The 18,913-nt window shown below is 33.3% G+C and overlaps 2 protein-coding genes across 9 annotated transcripts; both read left to right on the plus strand.

Annotated features, from left to right (window-relative positions):
* The first annotated feature begins 4,038 nt into the window (after window positions 1-4,038).
* On the plus strand, window positions 4,039-13,496 carry LOC112756390 (uncharacterized). 2 transcript variants are annotated; one of them, XM_025804975.3, is made up of 26 exons: window positions 4,039-4,395; window positions 4,515-4,874; window positions 5,786-5,902; window positions 6,115-6,270; window positions 6,453-7,117; window positions 7,291-7,412; window positions 7,495-7,586; window positions 7,750-7,981; window positions 8,101-8,155; window positions 8,778-8,926; window positions 9,021-9,091; window positions 9,191-9,355; window positions 9,448-9,519; window positions 10,060-10,161; window positions 10,251-10,340; window positions 10,696-10,771; window positions 10,874-10,970; window positions 11,136-11,205; window positions 11,452-11,631; window positions 11,734-11,856; window positions 11,938-12,021; window positions 12,107-12,291; window positions 12,491-12,629; window positions 12,729-12,788; window positions 12,916-13,020; window positions 13,132-13,496. In XM_025804975.3, the coding sequence occupies exons 1-26, from the start codon at window positions 4,303-4,305 to the stop codon at window positions 13,243-13,245; spliced, it is 3,774 nt and encodes a 1,257-aa protein (XP_025660760.1). In that variant the 5' UTR covers window positions 4,039-4,302; the 3' UTR covers window positions 13,246-13,496. The 2 variants fall into 2 exon arrangements, with proteins under 2 accessions (XP_025660760.1, XP_025660762.1); XM_025804977.3 differs by having other exon boundaries at window positions 4,051-4,395; window positions 5,746-5,902.
* A 561-nt stretch (window positions 13,497-14,057) lies between these two features.
* On the plus strand, window positions 14,058-18,807 carry LOC112756391 (thiamine pyrophosphokinase 1). Of its 7 annotated transcripts, none has more exons than XR_011873445.1 (9): window positions 14,110-15,088; window positions 15,160-15,256; window positions 15,764-15,836; window positions 15,949-16,053; window positions 16,175-16,424; window positions 16,765-16,945; window positions 17,901-17,940; window positions 18,173-18,212; window positions 18,323-18,807. XR_011873445.1 is itself a non-coding variant. In XM_025804978.3 (6 exons), the coding sequence occupies exons 1-6, from the start codon at window positions 14,959-14,961 to the stop codon at window positions 16,881-16,883; spliced, it is 774 nt and encodes a 257-aa protein (XP_025660763.1). In that variant the 5' UTR covers window positions 14,058-14,958; the 3' UTR covers window positions 16,884-16,990. The 7 variants fall into 7 exon arrangements, 3 of the variants coding, with proteins under 3 accessions (XP_025660763.1, XP_025660765.1, XP_072075347.1); XR_011873447.1 differs by having other exon boundaries at window positions 18,173-18,205; XR_011873446.1 differs by lacking the exon at window positions 18,173-18,212.
* The last annotated feature ends 106 nt before the right edge of the window (window positions 18,808-18,913 follow it).

Raw genomic sequence — 18,913 nt, forward strand, 5'->3', positions numbered from 1 at the left:
TTAATAATATTATATCATATTTAAAATTTTATTTTGATTTATGTTATGTATGTGATGATAGTTATATAAATTTTGAAATTTAATTTTATTTATTAGATTTTAATAATTATAGGGGCAGGTACCCACGAGAACAAGTTAGGGTTCGACCATTTACTACCTGCAAGTAGGAGTGAGGCGGATTTTATATTGATTATTATAAGATGGAGTGGAATCGAATAAAATAAAAAATTGTTCCTACCCACCCTATTGTCACCCCTAATATTACACTTATTGTTCTCTTTATTTAGACTACATATTAAAGAGTGACTTGAGTTTACAATTATTCACACATACATCACAAATTTATCATTTATTATTAATTTTTCAACCTCAACGATTTATAATACCTACAATATTATATTTTATTTATTGATATTATAATTACCGTGTAAACACGGGTAAAATGCTAAAATATTTAGTAGATGCTAAAAGTTCACAATTCCCTTTTTATTCAAGAAATACGTCAACATAAGAAAAAATGATATGAATGCAATAATTGCATGTCTACTTAGAATTCGTTTGCCAAACTTGTAGAAGTTACTTTTTTTTTTCTGACTTTTGAAAAGTAATAATATTAATATTTAGTATAATTTTTAAAATTAAATTATAATTTTTAAAAAATTATTTAAATATTTATAAAAAAATTAAAAAAATAATTTTTTTATAATAAAAATTTTTATTATATTTTTTAAAAATAAATCATTTTAAAACTAAAAAATTAAATATAAAATAATTTATTTATAGATTATTTTTAATATAAATATTTATTGTTTAAACTATTTAAAAAAAATTAATTAAACTGTTTATTTAAATTAAATTTTATTAGTGCAAGAAAATGGGATAAACTTTACGGCATTAAGGATCCTCTATGAAAAAAACAATTATCGATTAAAAAACCGACAAAATCACTGTCCTAAACATATTTGGTAACAACTTACGTCTTACAAAATACTAAAAATCAACATATATTATTTTATATTCTAATATAGCTCTTTTATATACAAGTCCATTCATGAAGAGCAAGTTGGTTGGGTGGCACCTTTTCGAACAGCTTCTTTTATTCTTTCGGATGTCGGCCCAATGCTCTTTTGCAGTTTTAATTTGTACGAGCTCATCATTCACAGCCCAACTTGGATGAGTCAACAACCACACATGTAAATGGAAAATTAACTTTATACCCAAAAAAAAAAAAATAATAGAAAATTAACTTTTTCATCTAATTATCGACAGAGTAAATATTCTTTTCAATCTTGTTTAAAAGATAAGGTGTTTTTATATAATTTGAAAATTTTTAACTAATCTACTAATCTCTAATAAAACGATAATTCAAATTATTAGTTTAAACTATCTTTATAAATAGATAAACTGTTAGTCACCAAAAAAATAGATAAACTGTTAATGTATTTGAGATTACTTAATTCAATAATAAGAATCATTTACTCGAATAAAAAAAGTCATTTAAACTAATTATTTTGATGGTTAGAAATTCGTTATAAATGTTCGAAGGGTGAAAAATCACTTTGTCTTTGAACAAATAGTTAAAAATCGATAAAAATATTTATTCAATTCTCTATATTTAAATATAAGTTTTGTTTGGATTGGCTTTTAAAAAAAGTATTTATTTTTTATTTTTTAAAAATATATTTTTTTAATAGATAACAATTATTTTATATTTAAATAAATTTAAAAAATTTTTTGTATTAGTTTGGATTGATTTTTTTGAACGAAAAAAATATTTTTTTTTAAAAATAAAGTACTTTTATTCAATTTAAAATCTATTTGAATACATCTTAAAAAAAAGTAAATTATTTACTTTTTCTAAAAACTAACAATACCTTACTTTTAAAAAGAAGTAGAAACAAAAAATATTTTTAATATTTAAAAATTCTTTTTAAAAAATATTCAAATATAAAATAATTTTTGTTTGTTACAATTTTTCTTAAAAGATGAAATAAATATGTACTTTTTTTAAAAGTTAATCCAAATTAACCTTTTAAGTATTAAAGATGCCTTTTGTTTTTGTTTTTTTAAAAACAATGTATTGCTAACTTTAGAAAAAAATAAATAATTTATTTTTTTAATAAAAGTACTTTTTTAAAGTACGTATTTAAATAGGTTTTAAATTGAATAAAATTACTTTATAAAAAAATACTTTTTTTATTTAAAAAAATCAATTCAAACTAGCACATAACACTGAAATATCAATATTATTTATAATATTATTTATATATAACAAATAGATCTTAAAAGTTAAGATAATTATTCATGAAAATTTGTATCATCAATAGAGAGTATTTATTATTCACTTCTCTTTTTAATAGATTTATCAATTGAATCAATTTGTTTGAATAGACCAAATGAGTTTATAATACTTTTAAGTTATATCAAGCAAATTCTTGTTTATTCTAAATATCTTTTTAGGAATATAATTTTTTAAATACCTTTGATATCATTCATTAAAGAATATTCTTTAACAAATATATGAATCCAATATGCATCTATATCATTTGTTAAAATTAGATGTTGTTTTATCTTTACTTTGTAGAAAACATACAAGAAGAGAAATTAGTGGTAGGTTATTAATATTTTTGGCATAATATAATACATGTGGTTGAGTTAAGACTTAGGAGTTAGGAGGATAGACGTGGAGGATTGGCATCTGAATGGAAGGAAGGAAATAAATCAAAACAAATCAGTATCAACATATTTGGGAAGTGGACAGCTATGTAATGAAATCCATTTATATATCTTGGAATAAATTTGATTATTACTAAGCATACATTAGAATATTAGATTAGATCATAGTATTACTAGTTGACTTGACCAACATACCCCTAATACTTCAGGGTGGCTGCACCACTCACTATCACACACACCCACAGCTGTGCGTGTTTACACTTTTTCATATCCACTTGTATATGAAACAATTTTCCACATAAACAAAATTCATCACTTGGGATTAGAATATCAGAATTTTGTCCCATGTTTTTGCAGTATGTAATTTAAGACACAGTACTAAAATAATTTCATATAAGAAATCGAGTTTCAATTTGATGGATTGAGAATATAAAATATAAAATATTTTATATAATTGTGTAATTATATTCGTTTTTTTAAATAATTATTTATCCAGTTAATATCAAAGACAGTTATTTTTGTGAGAAATTTTTGGAGCCATAAATTTTAATATTTTTTGTTATTATTTGGTCAGTATAAATACTAAATTATCATTTTACTAATTTATTTGTATAAATTTTGAAAAATGTGGATATAAATTATATTGATTTATATGTGTAAATTATATTGATTTATATATACAATATTTTAGTAAATATAGGTATAAATTATATACTTTTTGTGTGTAAGATATCTGTAAATATGGGTGCAAATTACTAACTAAGTGCTAGTAAAAAATAATAATATTTACTGACTATATAGCATTACGTAATTAGACGCATATGTAAAATTGCATCAAAATTAAATTCTAAAAAATATTAATTAATCAATATTTTTCTTGTATATTTATTTACATTTAAATTAAGGATAGTTAATTTTTTATTTTTCACTAAAATTATTAACTGTTTATTTGCTAATGATGTGCTACTATCCTTCCAGGTTTCCACACAACCCTCCAACAAACTCACTAACACAACCTACTACTTCCTGTTCTTGGATATTTCTTTTATTTATTTTATTTATTTATTTCTCTTCTGCTCATTGCTTCACATTCACAAACAACCCTTTCCTACTTGACCTCTCAATTATTTTAATTAACCAGTGCGAGCAAATAAATAAAGAAAAATAATAAAACTAATATTTTTAATGTAACAAATAAGAATTAACTAATGTTAATTTAAATATAAGACAAAAGAAAGTATTAATCAGTTAAATGTTTTTTTTGTAGTCTTGTATTATTAGTCAATAGCAATAGCAATAAAATATTAAAGTATAGTAGTGAGAATTATCCATTATAATAATATTTAATATATCATCATTATTATTGAATTTGTAATAATTCAACTTCTTTACGTGATTTATTATTATGATGATGATTTTCAATTTTTCTACGTATAAAATCAAGAACACAAAGCTTGATAAGGGGATCTGCTACAATTATTCAGAAACAGAGTCACAAACCTCTTTCGTTCTTTCTCTCTCCGATTCTCTTTTCATTCGGCGAACTCTGTTCGGATCAGAGAAACCAACAGAAGGGAATCTCCGACAGCCGCCGTCACCGTCACCGTCACCGTCACCGTCGTAATCATGGTCGAAACCAGACGCAGCTCTTCCGTCTCGTCTTCTTCCTCCAAGCGCTCTCTTCCTTCGCCTTCTTCTCCCAACGCTAAACGATCAAAGGTACCGTCTTTACTGAATTTCCCGCGACCCCGCAATTCGATTTCAACGTAAACTCCTTCATCTCTCAAATGGGTATCTGAATTTCGGTGAAATTCACGACCTTGTTATGAAACTTCTAGGTGACCCAGGACGCCGCATCAGCTGTTCTTCCCTCTGAGGAGATTCTCGATGCTGCCAACGAATCTGGAGATGGATCTGGTGACTCGGACCTACGTTCCTCTGATCTGCAAGATACGAGTTCGTTGAAGGAGGTTGTGAACGTTTGCGATGCAGACAAGTCTCCTTCTCCGCCCGTTGAAGAGGTGGTCATGGCCTTGCCGGAGTCTTTGGACGCCAAAGAAGCCGACAAGACCGAGGTGGCTGGCGCCGCCGCCGCCGCCGCCGTAGATGAGCTTCCTCGTTCAAAGAAACGCTCCGCTAATTCTGCCATGGCAGGACCGAAGGTCACTTGGGGGATGCTTATCTCTCAGTGCTCAGAGGTTTATGCTTTGTTTCACTCGCTGCATGTTCTTGATTCTTTAGTTCATTCTTTTTGCATGTTCTTAATCCGATAGTTTTTTTAGTTTCAGCATCTATATGCTCTTGATTGTATTGTTTTGTCTCACTGTTTGCATGTTCTTAGTTTGATCTTTGGCATCTTAGGACTTCCGTAGCGAGTAGTGTGTTTGTGTCATCTTTGGTGGGTGTGCTAATAGAGTGATTGAGGTCCTTAAGAGGATGGGAGGTGAAAGAAAGCTAAAGGTCAAAATGCTGCTTATGCCAGCCTGAGAATTCTTGTGTGTTAGCTGAAGGAAGAGTCAACACTCAGTTGTACTCAGTTGTCTGCAATGAAGCAATTTTTGTGTTAGGACTAACATCCTTTGACCAGAATGGATGTTGTACTCAGTCATATGCTTACAGTGCTCATGTTAGTACAAAGTATTGTGGTTTGCAGATGTTGCCTTGTTAGAAAAGTGACATTTGCCTTCTTTTTAGTCTGGTGACAGCTGTGGGATGAATGATCATGAAGCTAACTGCATTGTTTGGCAATTTCAGCCCAGTTCCTCCCTTAGGGCACTTCGATATCATGGGGTGTGGATGCCCCTATTCTATATGTGCATTCATTCATATTATATGTACTTGCCATCGCTGTTATTTCCAATTTCCAGTTAGAATTGAATGTCAAAAGTTAAGGGGTTTGATCTCTCTCTCTCTCTCTCTCTCTCTCTCTCTCATACACATACACACACAAAGACACATACTTGGGGGTATCTTCTGTTTGTTACTGGCTTGAAATGAACGCAACTGGGATGTGGACTTTGGTTCTGTCTTCTTATTAGAGTTCTGCTATTCCTTGTTGTACTGTTGTAGGTTTGGAATTAATCTTCTTTTGTTACTCATGGTTCTTCAGAATCCTCATCTCACCTTGTGTGAACCTCTGTTCACTGTGGGTCAAGGCCGTCAGTGCCATTTGTGGCTTAAAGATCCAGCTGTTAGTAATGTTTTGTGCAAGTTGAGCCACATTGAGGTATAATTTCCTGTCATTTGTACAGCTTTGTTGTGGAAAAGAATCCATCTCCAACTGAAAAAGTATATTTTAGATATTGGGTGACATGTATTAAAAAGAATGAATATTTTTTATGGATTGACAGGTTTGAAAATTTCTGAACTGAAGAAGTTATATTGTTGTTGTTGTTGTTGTTGTTATTACTGACCTCTATTGTGATTTTATCTGCATAGCATGGAGGTTCATCTTTTGCATTACTAGAAATCACAGGGAGTAAAGGTACTGTTCAAGTTAATGGCAAGATGTATCGAAAGAATGCCCGAGTGGTTTTGAGCGGAGGTGATGAGGTGGTCTTCAACATTTATGGCAAGCATGCTTATGTAATATATGTATCCTTTCCCATGTTTCAAGCATCATTGTGCCATACTTGGAAAAAATGATCCCTTTAACCTTTTAGTTCTTGTTATCTCCTTCCTTTTGTGCTTGTTTTTGTGTTGACTTCACGAGGAAACCTGTTCAATATAGACTGTTTTATGTGGATATTTGTTGGGCACCTTAGTGTTGAATTTAGATATGTCAGCAGCTCACCAATATTAATGCTACTACTGGTGTGCCTTCTCTAAGTATTTTAGAAGCCCAAAGTGATCTAATAAGAGGAATGCAGATTGAAGCTAGATCTAGTGACCCTTCAACTGTTGATGGAGCATCGATGTTGGCCTCTTTGTCTAATGTTCACAAAGATATATCACTCATCACACCTTCTGGTAAAACTTGCAATAATGTCCAACAAACTGCTGGGGTTTCATCACTATCTCCTGGCAATGAGGATGGCATTCCAGATAATACAGTGAAGGATGGTACCAGCATTAATGAACCAGCAGGAGTTTTTTCCGCTGAGAAAACTGTTCCTGCATCCTCTACAACTGTTGAGAAAAATTCTAATGTTGATAGCATGGCAAGTTCTACTCTGAATGCAGATGTTGGGAAGACAAGTGGGGGTAGTGATCAATTACGACCATTGCTGCGGATGTTTGCTGGCCCTTGTCCTGAATTAGATAATATTTACAAGATATCTGAAGAGAAAAGTGAGTTAAGAGAACTACTTCTTAAGTATATTGATTCCCCGACAGTATTGGCATCTTCTAAGCAGCAAGCACTTAAGGACAGTTTGAAACAAGGAATTCTTAGTCATGAAGATATTGATGTGTCTTTTGAAACTTTCCCATATTATCTAAGGTGCAAACAATTTCTATTTTGCAATTAATTAGTCTCTAATTTGATTGGACCTTAACTAAAAGGTACCTCTATTTTGTTTATAATTAGATTACATATAAGCTGCTGATACATTACTATTCTTTCTGGATTGAAGTTCTATTTGGGACTGATTATGAGGTTTTCTATTGTTTCAGTGATACGACAAAGAATGTTTTGATTGCTTCTACTTATATGCATCTGAAAAGCAAAGGCTTTGGAAAATATGCTTCAAACCTCTCTTCAGTGTCCCCACGGATATTATTATCTGGTCCAGCAGGTAGTCTGTCATACTTATTTATACTTATGTTTTCCCTTTTAAGTAATGAAGAGTGATTTAGTTCTATATGATTCTTGTGCAGGCTCTGAAATATACCAGGAAACTTTGTCCAAGGCACTTGCTAAGCATTTTTCTGCCAGCATACTAATTGTGGATTCTCTTTTGCTATCTAGTGTATGTTTTGACTATATAGATGTTCTCTAGGATAATTTTATGACTCTTCCATGCTTCATTATCTTTCCTGAATTTTTCTTGGTTCTCCTCAGATGGTTTCTTACTGAATTGCATTAAAGTGCATTAATAATAATTGTTTCCAATAACAATTTGTTCTTCCCAGGGCACATCATTAACAGAAGTGCACAATGCTAAAGAAAGTGCAAAGCCTGAAAGAACACCTGCAGTTGCTAAGAGAAGTACTCAGGTTTCCACATCACAGCACAAGAAATCAGTCTCTAAACTAGTCTCTAGTGTTGATGGTCAAATTATTGGTGGATCCACATTCTGTTCTCCAGGGTGGGTGAAGCTAGAGACTAATGTCAGCTCATCAAAAGCTACTATTCTTAAAAATGGTATGCTGTTATTTCCACGCAACCGAGTACTATCTGCAGCATGACATCTTATCATTTCATTCAATTTCATATGAAGAATTTTAAAATATTTAATGTATTCATTCTTATATATATTGCAGGTGATCGAGTAAAATTTATTGGTCACATTCATTCACCCTCATCGCCACAAACTAGGTAATTTGTGTAATGGAAGAATTATTATAATATTTTCCCTCTTTTTCTTTGTGTAGGAGGGAAATACTCATGAACTAGAAGCTCATCTTTGGCAGCATTTTAATAGTTTTTTTTTTCAAATTCACTGTCAATTTTTTTCTTTTTTCAATTCAGAGGTTTAGATTTTACCTTTCTCTATCTCCCTGTGTATTTTGCTTGTAGCTTAGTGGATGTAATGTACTTTGTGAAAGAATTGTGTTTATGGCTTCTTTCTTGTGCTCCGGCCATGGATATGTTTCATGCTTTCATTGTAGTTTCCATTTATGCTTTGCAGAGAGACTAGTCAGCTTTGCTACAATATTCATTTTTGTTTCCATATCTTATGCAGTTTTCTGTTTACATTGCTAATGAAACTTCTATTTGTGTCAATTCCCTATATTCTAAAAGAAATTTTGCTATGCAATAATGTATATATATGCCTTGAGGGAGAACGGGGAAAAAAAGGAAAAAACTTCTAAGAACTTGTGTAAATATGTTCTAGTTAAGTCCTATGCTATTACTTCTTTTGAGAGAGTTTTTTTTTTTTTTTTTTTTTGGTGGGGGAAACTAAGAATTCTTTTATATACTTTCACTATATTTGCAGAGGGCCAAGCCATGGCTCCCGTGGCAGAATTCTCCTCGCATTTGAAGATAATGGGTCTTCAAAAATTGGGGTTAGGTTCGATAGATCAATTCCAGATGGCAATGATCTTGGAGGCCTTTGTGAAGGCGATCGCGGATACTTTTGTTCCGGTGATTCTCTCTGTCTGTTTGGTGTTTCTTTGGCAAGTATTGTCATTTTCATGCTATATTTGTGTTTAAAATTCATTGATGATTTATATTGCAGCTAATCAGTTACTGCGGGATGGTTCTGGAGGAGATGACTTTGACAAGATCGCAGTTAATGATGTTTTTGAGGTGGCCTTACTGCTACATTTTCCAATAATTGTCTTGGCTCTTACCTGAGATTGTAAGACGTTAGCATCCTTCACTGATTTTTTTTAATTGTGTGTATAGGTTGTCTCCAATCAGAGTAAAAGTGCTGCACTAGTTGTTTTCATTAAAGATGTTGAGAAGGCGATCATTGGTAATTCAGACATTTTGAAGAGTAAACTTGAAAGCTTACCACAAAATGTTGTTGTAATTGGCTCACATACTCAGCTCGATAGTCGAAAGGACAAGGTGCTGTTTGATTATTGTATTATGTTAGCTAACTTATGAGTTTTGAGAATATATTTCTTCTGACTTTGATGGCTCAATCTTTATGTTTCCAGACCACACATGCTGGCATTCTGTTAACAAAGCTTGGGGGCAATCCAGCAGCATTACTTGATCTTTCTTTCCCGGTAAAATAATATTAGCCTTTCCTTGATGTATCTTGATTCACGTAGTCCTGATATGGAAATGATAAAATACTCACACTACTTTATATGCACTATTATTTGGTGTCATTGGTGTGACAAATTAAACCACAATTAATTGCTTTGTTTGGTTAATGGTTGGTTTTCTTGAGCTTTGGCATGATTAAAAAATGCAACATTTGGTTGAGTGAGTGGCTAAAATGTAGCCTAATCCACTAAATTAGGCTTAATTTTGGCTACTAACTACTTAAAGGTACTGATAAGTGATGACCTTACAGGAAATACCTTAGTGAAAACAAAGTGTGCAATGCTATTTTATGGTAAACATGGTTTCTTTTGTGTGGTTTATTTCTATATTTGCTTTCATGTTGGAAAGTTTTGTTAGGAGGATTTCTTGTCTTCCTTTCTCTTTGTAAACAAGATTTTATGTGTAGCCATAGGCCACAGCGGTGCTGGTCCTACATTGTTGCAGCACAAAGGATTACTTACTAATGTACTACAATGTTACCACGTGTCCTTGTTTAGGATAAGTTCACTAGATTGCTTGATAGGAGCAAAGAAAGTCCCAAAGCAGTAAAGCAACTTACTCGCCTTTTTCCGAATAGGGTGCCAATACAACTTCCTGAGGTATCACTTGTTAGATGAATTTAATTGTGCAATTTATATTGTTGCTATTTACATTTCACGGATTCAATTTTATTTCCAAACTTGTACAGGATGAGCTTTTGCTTTCTGATTGGAAGCAGCAGTTGGAACGAGATATTGAGACTATGAAGGCTCAATCCAATACTGTCAGCATTCGAACAGTGAGTCTCGTGATGATATGTTATGATAATTTTTGCATCATCTACATCTGTTTTGCTTTTTTTTTTTTCCATCTGCATGTAGGATCAACATTTTTCTCTCATTAGTCATCTTAAAAGTTTATTATGAGGCATTTCTTCCTTTTTTACCCATCTTGGTCATTAATAGCTTGTACTTTTGGGTTTTGTAAATTTCTAATTCTTAATATGGCATAGAATTGCTGTTAAATAATTGAACTTTCTCTGCAAAAAATAAAATGATCTACTTGACGATGGTTTCTCAGACACCATGATAGTTTTATTGTCTTGCAATGGTATTTCTATTTGACAAACATGTAAGATTCTTACGTGATTTCAGGTTCTCAACCGAATTGGACTGGAATGTCCTGAACTTGAGACACTCTGCATCAAAGATCAAGCTCTAACAGCAGAAAGTTAGTGTTTGTGAAGTTTGAATGAACTAATTATCCCACTATACATGGAAATATTGATATTTATGCGAGCTACCAATGATATCTCTTCCTTCTTTATACTAGGTGTGGAAAAAATCATTGGCTGGGCTATAAGTCACCATTTTATGCATTCGGCTGAGGGTTCTGTCAAAGACTCTAAGCTTGTGATATCTGCAGAAAGGTTGTTCTAATAATTTTTATATATCTCCCTCCTATTGACCCTAAGAAAATTAAGCAGTAAAACAAATAGAATTATGTGAACTTAAGTTCACCTGTAAACACTATTTTACATTTTATATGAACTTCAATTCATCTTGTAACACTTATTTTACATTTATTGGTTCAGCCTTAAGTATGGGCTGAACATTCTACAGGGCATTGAAGGCGAAAACAAGAATTCAAAGAAATCGCTGAAGGTAATCTAATCGCTGATTTTCATCTCGTTTGTTGTCCCTGTTACTGTTTGAATCAAATCTTCAGCACCGCCTACTGTAATTGAATTTTGCATCGTAGCCTCGTAAACATGTTGCCTTGTAAACAAATTTTTTAAATGAAACTTCAAGTACTTGTTTCGATGGTGGTTCTTTACTGAAATATATGGGGACTATTCTTCAATTCTTAATATTTATTGTTGTTTTTTTTCCCCCTCCCCATTTTGCTAGGATGTGGTTACTGAGAATGAATTTGAGAAAAAACTGCTTGCTGATGTGATTCCTCCAAGTGATATTGGGGTCACTTTTGATGATATTGGGGCTTTAGAAAATGTGAAGGACACCTTGAAGGAGTTGGTCATGCTTCCTCTACAGAGACCTGAACTCTTTAGCAAAGGACAGTTGGCTAAGGTGGGGACTTCCTTTTCTGTCAATATTACACTTGTATGTCATCCATTTTCAAGCAGATTTTGACCTGTATTATAGCATCTCATTGCAATTACTTTGGTGTAGCCCTGCAAGGGAATACTGCTCTTTGGGCCCCCTGGTACTGGAAAGACAATGCTTGCGAAGGCTGTAGCAACCGAGGCTGGAGCCAACTTTATTAACATTTCAATGTCTAGCATTACTTCAAAGGTTTTAATGTTTTGAAATGGGAATTCTTTTTGTTGTATTTTTCTATTTTGTGCTGTGGTGACATGGAGTTTTTTTTTCCAGTGGTTTGGGGAAGGAGAAAAATATGTCAAAGCTGTCTTTTCTCTAGCCAGCAAGATTGCCCCAAGTGTTATTTTTGTCGATGAGGTTAGCATCGCATTTATGTGTATTCCTTTTCTGTTATCTTTTTCTGTATTTTTTTCCTGGTTTAATCTTTTTTTATGTGTGTCAGGTCGACAGTATGTTAGGAAGACGTGAAACTCCTGGCGAACATGAGACTATGCGTAAAATGAAGAATGAGTTCATGATGAATTGGGATGGCCTGCGAACAAAAGATAAAGAGCGTGTACTTGTTCTCGCTGCTACAAATAGGCCCTTTGATCTTGATGAGGCTGTTATTAGGAGGCTTCCAAGAAGGTAAACATACTATTTTAATATCCTATTCTAAGTGCTAACTTCAGCCATTGGCTCAAATTTTCAATGGCTATGATTCATAGGGAACTTGGATCATCAACAACCAAAGTATATTTTGTCCCATTGAAGAAAAGCTCTTGTTATTCTATAAGATTTTACAGGTTGTGTACTAATTGCTGGTCTTTCATCTTCAAACATGCAGATTTATGGTTAATTTGCCAGATGCTCCAAACAGGGAAAAAATTCTGAGAGTCATCTTAGCAAAAGAAGATTTGGCACCGGATGTTCATTTGGAAGAAATAGCAAATATGACTGATGGATATTCGGGGAGTGACCTAAAGGTCTTCTCTTCTGCACTCATTCTCATTTGCTAGATAAGATAGTACCTGGTTCTGCTTGAAAGATTCTCATTTTCCTTGTGATTTCTGTTTTGGTTGCAGAATCTGTGTGTAACAGCAGCTTATTGCCCAATAAGAGAGATCTTGGAAAAGGAAAAAGAAGTAAGTCCATACATATACTACATTAACATTGTTTGAATTCTGTCTAATTCTTTTGAAATGAACAATAATCCTAGTTTGACTGCACCATGTCAAATTCAAAACTGTTAATTCATTAACATTGTTTCAGGAGAGAAGTGTAGCATTGGCCGAGAACAGACCCTTACCTGGATTATGTAGCAGTGCTGATGTCCGTTCCTTAAAGATGGATGATTTGAGATATGCACAAGAGCAGGTATGTTAAGACCTTTCACATATGAAGCAGCATTCCTTGTGAGGAACTCAGATCCAGTTACATATTTTTGCGGCCGACATTTCGTCTTAATCTATGTGGTCGTTGTTGCAGGTGTGTGCGAGCTTCTCGTCAGATTCGTTGAATATGAACGAGCTACTTCAATGGAACGACCTTTATGGAGAAGGTGGATCAAGGAGAACGAGATCTTTGAGCTATTTCATGTAAAGGCAGAGAAAGAAAGAAAATCTGCTTCTTCTCCTTAAGTGTATAGCATTTCTTGGTTAGACATTATTACTCTTCTATCACCCAAGTGGTGCCAACAAGATCAGCCACCACTGGGCACCTTTGTATCATAGGCTCATAGGTTTTCCCTTCTTTTATTTTACTCTCACCAAATTTTTCATAAAAATGGTAGTAGATTTGTTAAATATTCTCCGGCAATTAAGAAAAAGAAGCATAATTTTTTAGGGTCCTTATAAGTTATATCTCATATGATCAAATTGCTTTATTATGATATGATATTATTCTCTTCTCCCTTGTATATAATACCATTCCTTTTGTTTTAAAAAATTGAAATATTATTAAATTGTATGGCGTGGCGTGGCGTGGCATGTGATTTTCATTTTTCGCATGGCTATGAGGATATATATAGGAATGGGCTGGATCTATCAAATTTCATTGTAATATTGTAATAGTCCCAATAGCCTAGAGTTAAACCATCGCGATTCGATAACCATGGTTTACTTATTTCCCAACCGTTTATTAGGTGTTAGTTTTTTTTTCCCCATGGTGGCTAAGAATTAATTTGACACGGATCAGTTTGTTGTTAGCCAATATAAACGGGACTTGATTCATTAGGTGTTGGTTATTGCCCGAAGATAATTTAGGCATACTTGCTGTCAGTGGGCCCAAAAAACACTTTTCTATTTGTCAATTAAAATCCAAAAATGATTAAGGCTCCATCATCCTTTTCAATTGAGTTTAACCCTAAAACTCACCAAAGTTATGTATACTGTATTTTTTGTTGGTGTCTGAGTAACAAAAAAGAAGGATAAGGAAAAGGAGTTTTTTTTTTTTTTTTTTGCAGCGACATTTGCAGTGTGCTAAATAAGTGTTACATTTGCAGTCCAATTTCTCTGAACATCGTTAATCTTTCTGTGCAAGTCTTTTATCTTTTCTAAACACGAAGGACGGCTTCTTGTTGAATTAGAATAAAAGGTTTCAAGCTGTTTGTTTTGAAGATAACATCCCTATAACTATGATTCCAAGCCAGTAAAAAACCGCGTCAAATAGCAAAAAGCTCACATTTAAGGATGTTATTTTCAGGAATAGAGTCTGAGCAACCGAGTAACCAATTGGCTAGATTATCCAGAATCAAACACCACCCAAAACCTCCAACATTGTCCCTATCCCTGAAGCTTGCATCACGATCCACTTTGAATATATTTGAAGGTGGAAGTTGCCATGCACTCAAATTCCTTTGAGTAATTTGAAATTGAAAAAAAAATAATAATAATAACGATCCGAGTGTCAAATAAGATAAACCGCCTTTTTCTTGCTCCAAGGTTCACTTGCATTGAAAACTGCAGTGTTTCGATCCTTCTAAACCCATCAAATTTCAGCTGGAAAAAAAAATCATGATCCTTAAGCTGTTTGAAGGCTTTTTCTGAAATTTAAATTGCTATCTAAGAAAAATAAATTAGATCCAAGGCTTTTCCAAATTTGTGAAGTCTTTAGATAGAACCTAAGACAGTGATTAATAGTTTCTATTTCAAGTTGCATCATGTAAAAGGGAAAGGGTGGAATTGTAATTTGAGGCATGAGGAGCTGGGTAGTTGGTTGTTGACTGAGTGGCTCCCTTCATTTATTATTTGCATTCATATTCAAAAACGGAACGGAACAAAGCGGATGTGACGTTGGAATCCAAGTCAAGAAGCCATGGAGGTGATGCGTCACTGTTCAAGGTTCCTTCTTCCTCCCAACAGCAACGATACTCGTTGTATGAGGTACGCTCTTGTGGTCCTCAATCAACGTCTTCCTAGATTCGCTGCTCTCCTTTGGGACCACGGTAAGTAGATTCCTCCATCCATGATTCCATACATATTCTTCTTCTTCTTGACTTTGTTTTTGCTGGTACAGCGCAGGTGCGAGTGTGTGCTGATGGAGGTGCCAACAGGGTGTTTGATGAAATGCCTCTTCTCTTCCCTCTTCAACATCCTTCCCAAGTTCGCTCCAGGTCAGTTGGGCCCTATGGAGAATGTGCTCAGAAATCCATAATAGAGTCACCACAACGACCAAATTCATTATCTTCATGCATAAGTATACTAGATTATCCAGTATAAAAGATTGAAATATCATCGCAAACCTCTGTTTTTTATTATCTATTGCAATCTGCGGATTATTATCTAATTTTCAATCCATATATTTATATAATGATTTTTCAACCTTCCATATTTCTATATAGAAATAGAAAGAGATAGACTAGAAACAACATCTCTTATCTCACTGACACCAAAGAGCGGGATCTAAAATGAGTGAAATTTTGATTTGGGTGGAATATAATGAAATAGAGCCACTTTGAGGTTCCCTTTGAAATGAGGCATGGAACGGAGCCATTGCGAAGAAGTTCCGCGAGTTACGAAGGAAACTTCGAGCTCATATTGGTCATGGGTTGAGAACGGAAATTGCCCCCTTTCTATTCCTCTAATCTCTGCTCTAACTTGCTTGGTTCTTCTTGACACAGGTACAAGCCAGATGTAATCAAAGGCGACATGGATTCTATCAGGAAAGATGTCCTTCATTTCTATACAAACCTTGTATGCCATCTCTCATTATGCTTCATAGTTCATACCACATTACAATTTGTTTTATTTCATATTGTTCTATTTGCATCGTTTCAAAGCTCTTATGCTACTTTGCTTCCTGCAGGGGACAAAGATACTTGATGCTTCTCATGATCAGGATACTACCGATTTGCACAAATGTGTAGCATACTTACGTGACCTAACAACACCAAATACTGATGAATCAGCTGTAAGTTCTGTCCACTCGGTTAATTTCTTAATAGTTATAAAGAATTAAGTCTGCTATAGTATCAGAATTTGGTTGTAAAGAAATGATATCATGGGAAATTGTTTGATGGTTTTAATGGCAGTTGTGTATTCTTGTTGCTGGAGCTCTTGGTGGGAGATTTGACCATGAGATGGGAAATATCAATGTTCTCTGCCGATTCTCCAGCACACGAATTATCCTTCTATCTGATGATTGCCTTATTCAGCTTCTTCCAAAGAATCACCGCCATGAGATAGTTATTCAATCTTCCGTCGAGGGTCCGCATTGTGGACTTATTCCCATTGGGATGCCATCTGCAAGTTCTACCACCACCGGACTCCAGTGGGACCTCAGTAAGTAAATCATTGTTTAACAATAATGCTAATGGTTAATAATCTTAATATAATAATCATAAACCCTTAAACCTGTAAATGAGTGAGGAACTGCTTCATGTGGCTCTTTCATTGGGTGGAATGGTAGTCATTGCCAGTGATATTCCTCTGTCAAATTTGATTCCTATGTGATTTTTTAATCATAATCAGTGTACAAGATGGTCTCACTGTCCTGCATTCCTAATCTATAAAAAGTAAATAAAGCACTTATTGAAGAATTCATTTTCTTTTAATCACCCTGTTTCTGATATTGTTTTCCAGTGTAGTCTTACTAGTAAAATCTTATTTTGGCTATTTTCAGATGACACGGAGATGAAATTTGGAGGTTTAATAAGCACCTCAAATATTGTAAAAGGGGATATTGTAACAGTAGAGTCTGATTCAGATCTTCTTTGGACTATTTCTATCAAGAAACTGTAGCTTTTAGATGTTACAATGCATATTACTTTTGTATTTCTGATCTTCCACATCTATACGGACAGGTCATATTCTATTTAAAGGCCAGAGGTTCTGCTGGCTTTTTCTTATGTTTCATTCTTTACATTTTAATGTCAAATATGGGTGGGATGGAAGTCATTCGTTTTGGTTTGATGTGGAAAATTCTATTTACAAATAAAATAATGCCTTGAAGATCCAGGTTTCAAAGAAATCCCCTACATTCCTTGGCTTAGTTGTATATTTCATTGTTATCTATGAATGAAATTTTAGCAGAACAATATTAGAATCCAGAAACCGATGAGATTGTTGGCCTTAAATACACCGTAACCAAATTGGTAGGGAATCTGGATGTAATATTGTTTGAAAATATTAGGAATTCTGACTACCTTTTTAATTATCTTTTCAAATTTTAAATAATTTCTTTTATTTTTTTATCTTTTTAATATTTTCAAAAAATAATATATAAAAACAAGAATATATATCTTTCGAGTTTTTAGCTTTATTTAATTCAGTTAAAAATTGATCCAAATAAACTCTTGAAGATTTACATTTTAGACAAATTAGTCTTTAAAAAAATATCAACTTTATTAGTATTTTTTCATTAAAACTAATCTGTATGAAAACTAATCTGTATGAAGTATAAATTTTCGAGTTTATTTGTCACTCTATTCTAATTAGTATTAGAAAAATGCTATTTATACTTTAAAATATAGTCTTTGGTCAACTTTTAAAGGCCTGATTGCTACATTAAAAGCAATACAATTAATTTCCTTCGAGTTCCCGACGAGGTCTGTACACTCTGTTGAGACTTTTTTCTTGAATATCTTTTTGAAAATAAAAAATGGAGAATAGATTTGGAAAATGCTGAACCACGGCCACAAGGATGAGTTTGCTGTTTATTTGTGGAAATCATTGGTTTTAAATTGCGTTTGAAAATTGTTTTATGAGTGTTGTGTTGTAGCTAACCACTAATTGGTGCTTTAATGCCTATTATTTTAGGTTATTGACAAAGTTCAGGGAAAAACCAAGAGCTGTGCAGGTAAGCATTATTTTGACATCAAGTTGGTTGTTGATCTTGATATTTTTCAAATGACTAGGTGACGGATAAGGGAAATAATAAGATTGCTATGTTTAACATGGTCAAAGTTATATATTTTTTTAAATTTGCAATCGTAATGAGTTATTTTAACCACATATTACAGTATGCTGTTTGTGTGACAACCCAGTTACCATAATCTAGAAGTTTTTTTTAATCAAAAACACCTTTTCAGATCGCAAGCCACCTAGCATGGGTCGTGGAAGGGGTACCTGGTTGGAGATATCAACTTTTCATTATTTTCTTTTCTTTCCAAATTGGTTCCTGAAAGTTGGATCTTGTTATGAATATCATCCAATGTCTTTGTCTTTGCTTTGTTTGGTAGGCACAGGGCGAGGTAGAGGTTGATTTGAACAAGTTAAATGAGAGATTTCAGATGGGCCAGTTTGGTACTTATTTAGAAGCGCTTCTGCCTCTTTTTATTCCTATCAGCTGCAAATTCACTGTCCTTTTCCCTATACATCCTTGGATTTTAGTATTGGATGTCTTTCTTTGTTGCTATCATATTAATTAAGGAAGCTTCTAGGCCTTCCTTATTATTACTATTGAAAAACTAGCTTTTCTTTATTTTCCCCTCAATGGAAAAGTCATTGAAGAGCAATGTGTTAAAATTTTAGATGTGTTCCATCACTTGTACACGATTGTTTTTGGGTGATCTGAACTAGTTAGTACTCATGTTGAAGTAGTTTTGAAGATCTTGAACTTGATCTTTCGAGCTTTCAAAGCTGAAGTACTAACTTAGCAATGTTAGTGACACTATGATCGAGCTTGGTTAATGTTTTCAAATTTATTATCTATTTTTGTTGCCTATATACCTCCTTTTCTTTTTAAGTTCGAGTATGGACGATGAAAACATTAAGTAAACGTGTTAAGATTTTTTTTGGCTCACGTGACAGTTGCACAATCATCAGATCAA

Source organism: Arachis hypogaea, chromosome 16 (assembly GCF_003086295.3).
Source record: "Arachis hypogaea cultivar Tifrunner chromosome 16, arahy.Tifrunner.gnm2.J5K5, whole genome shotgun sequence".
NCBI lineage: Eukaryota > Viridiplantae > Streptophyta > Magnoliopsida > Fabales > Fabaceae > Arachis > Arachis hypogaea.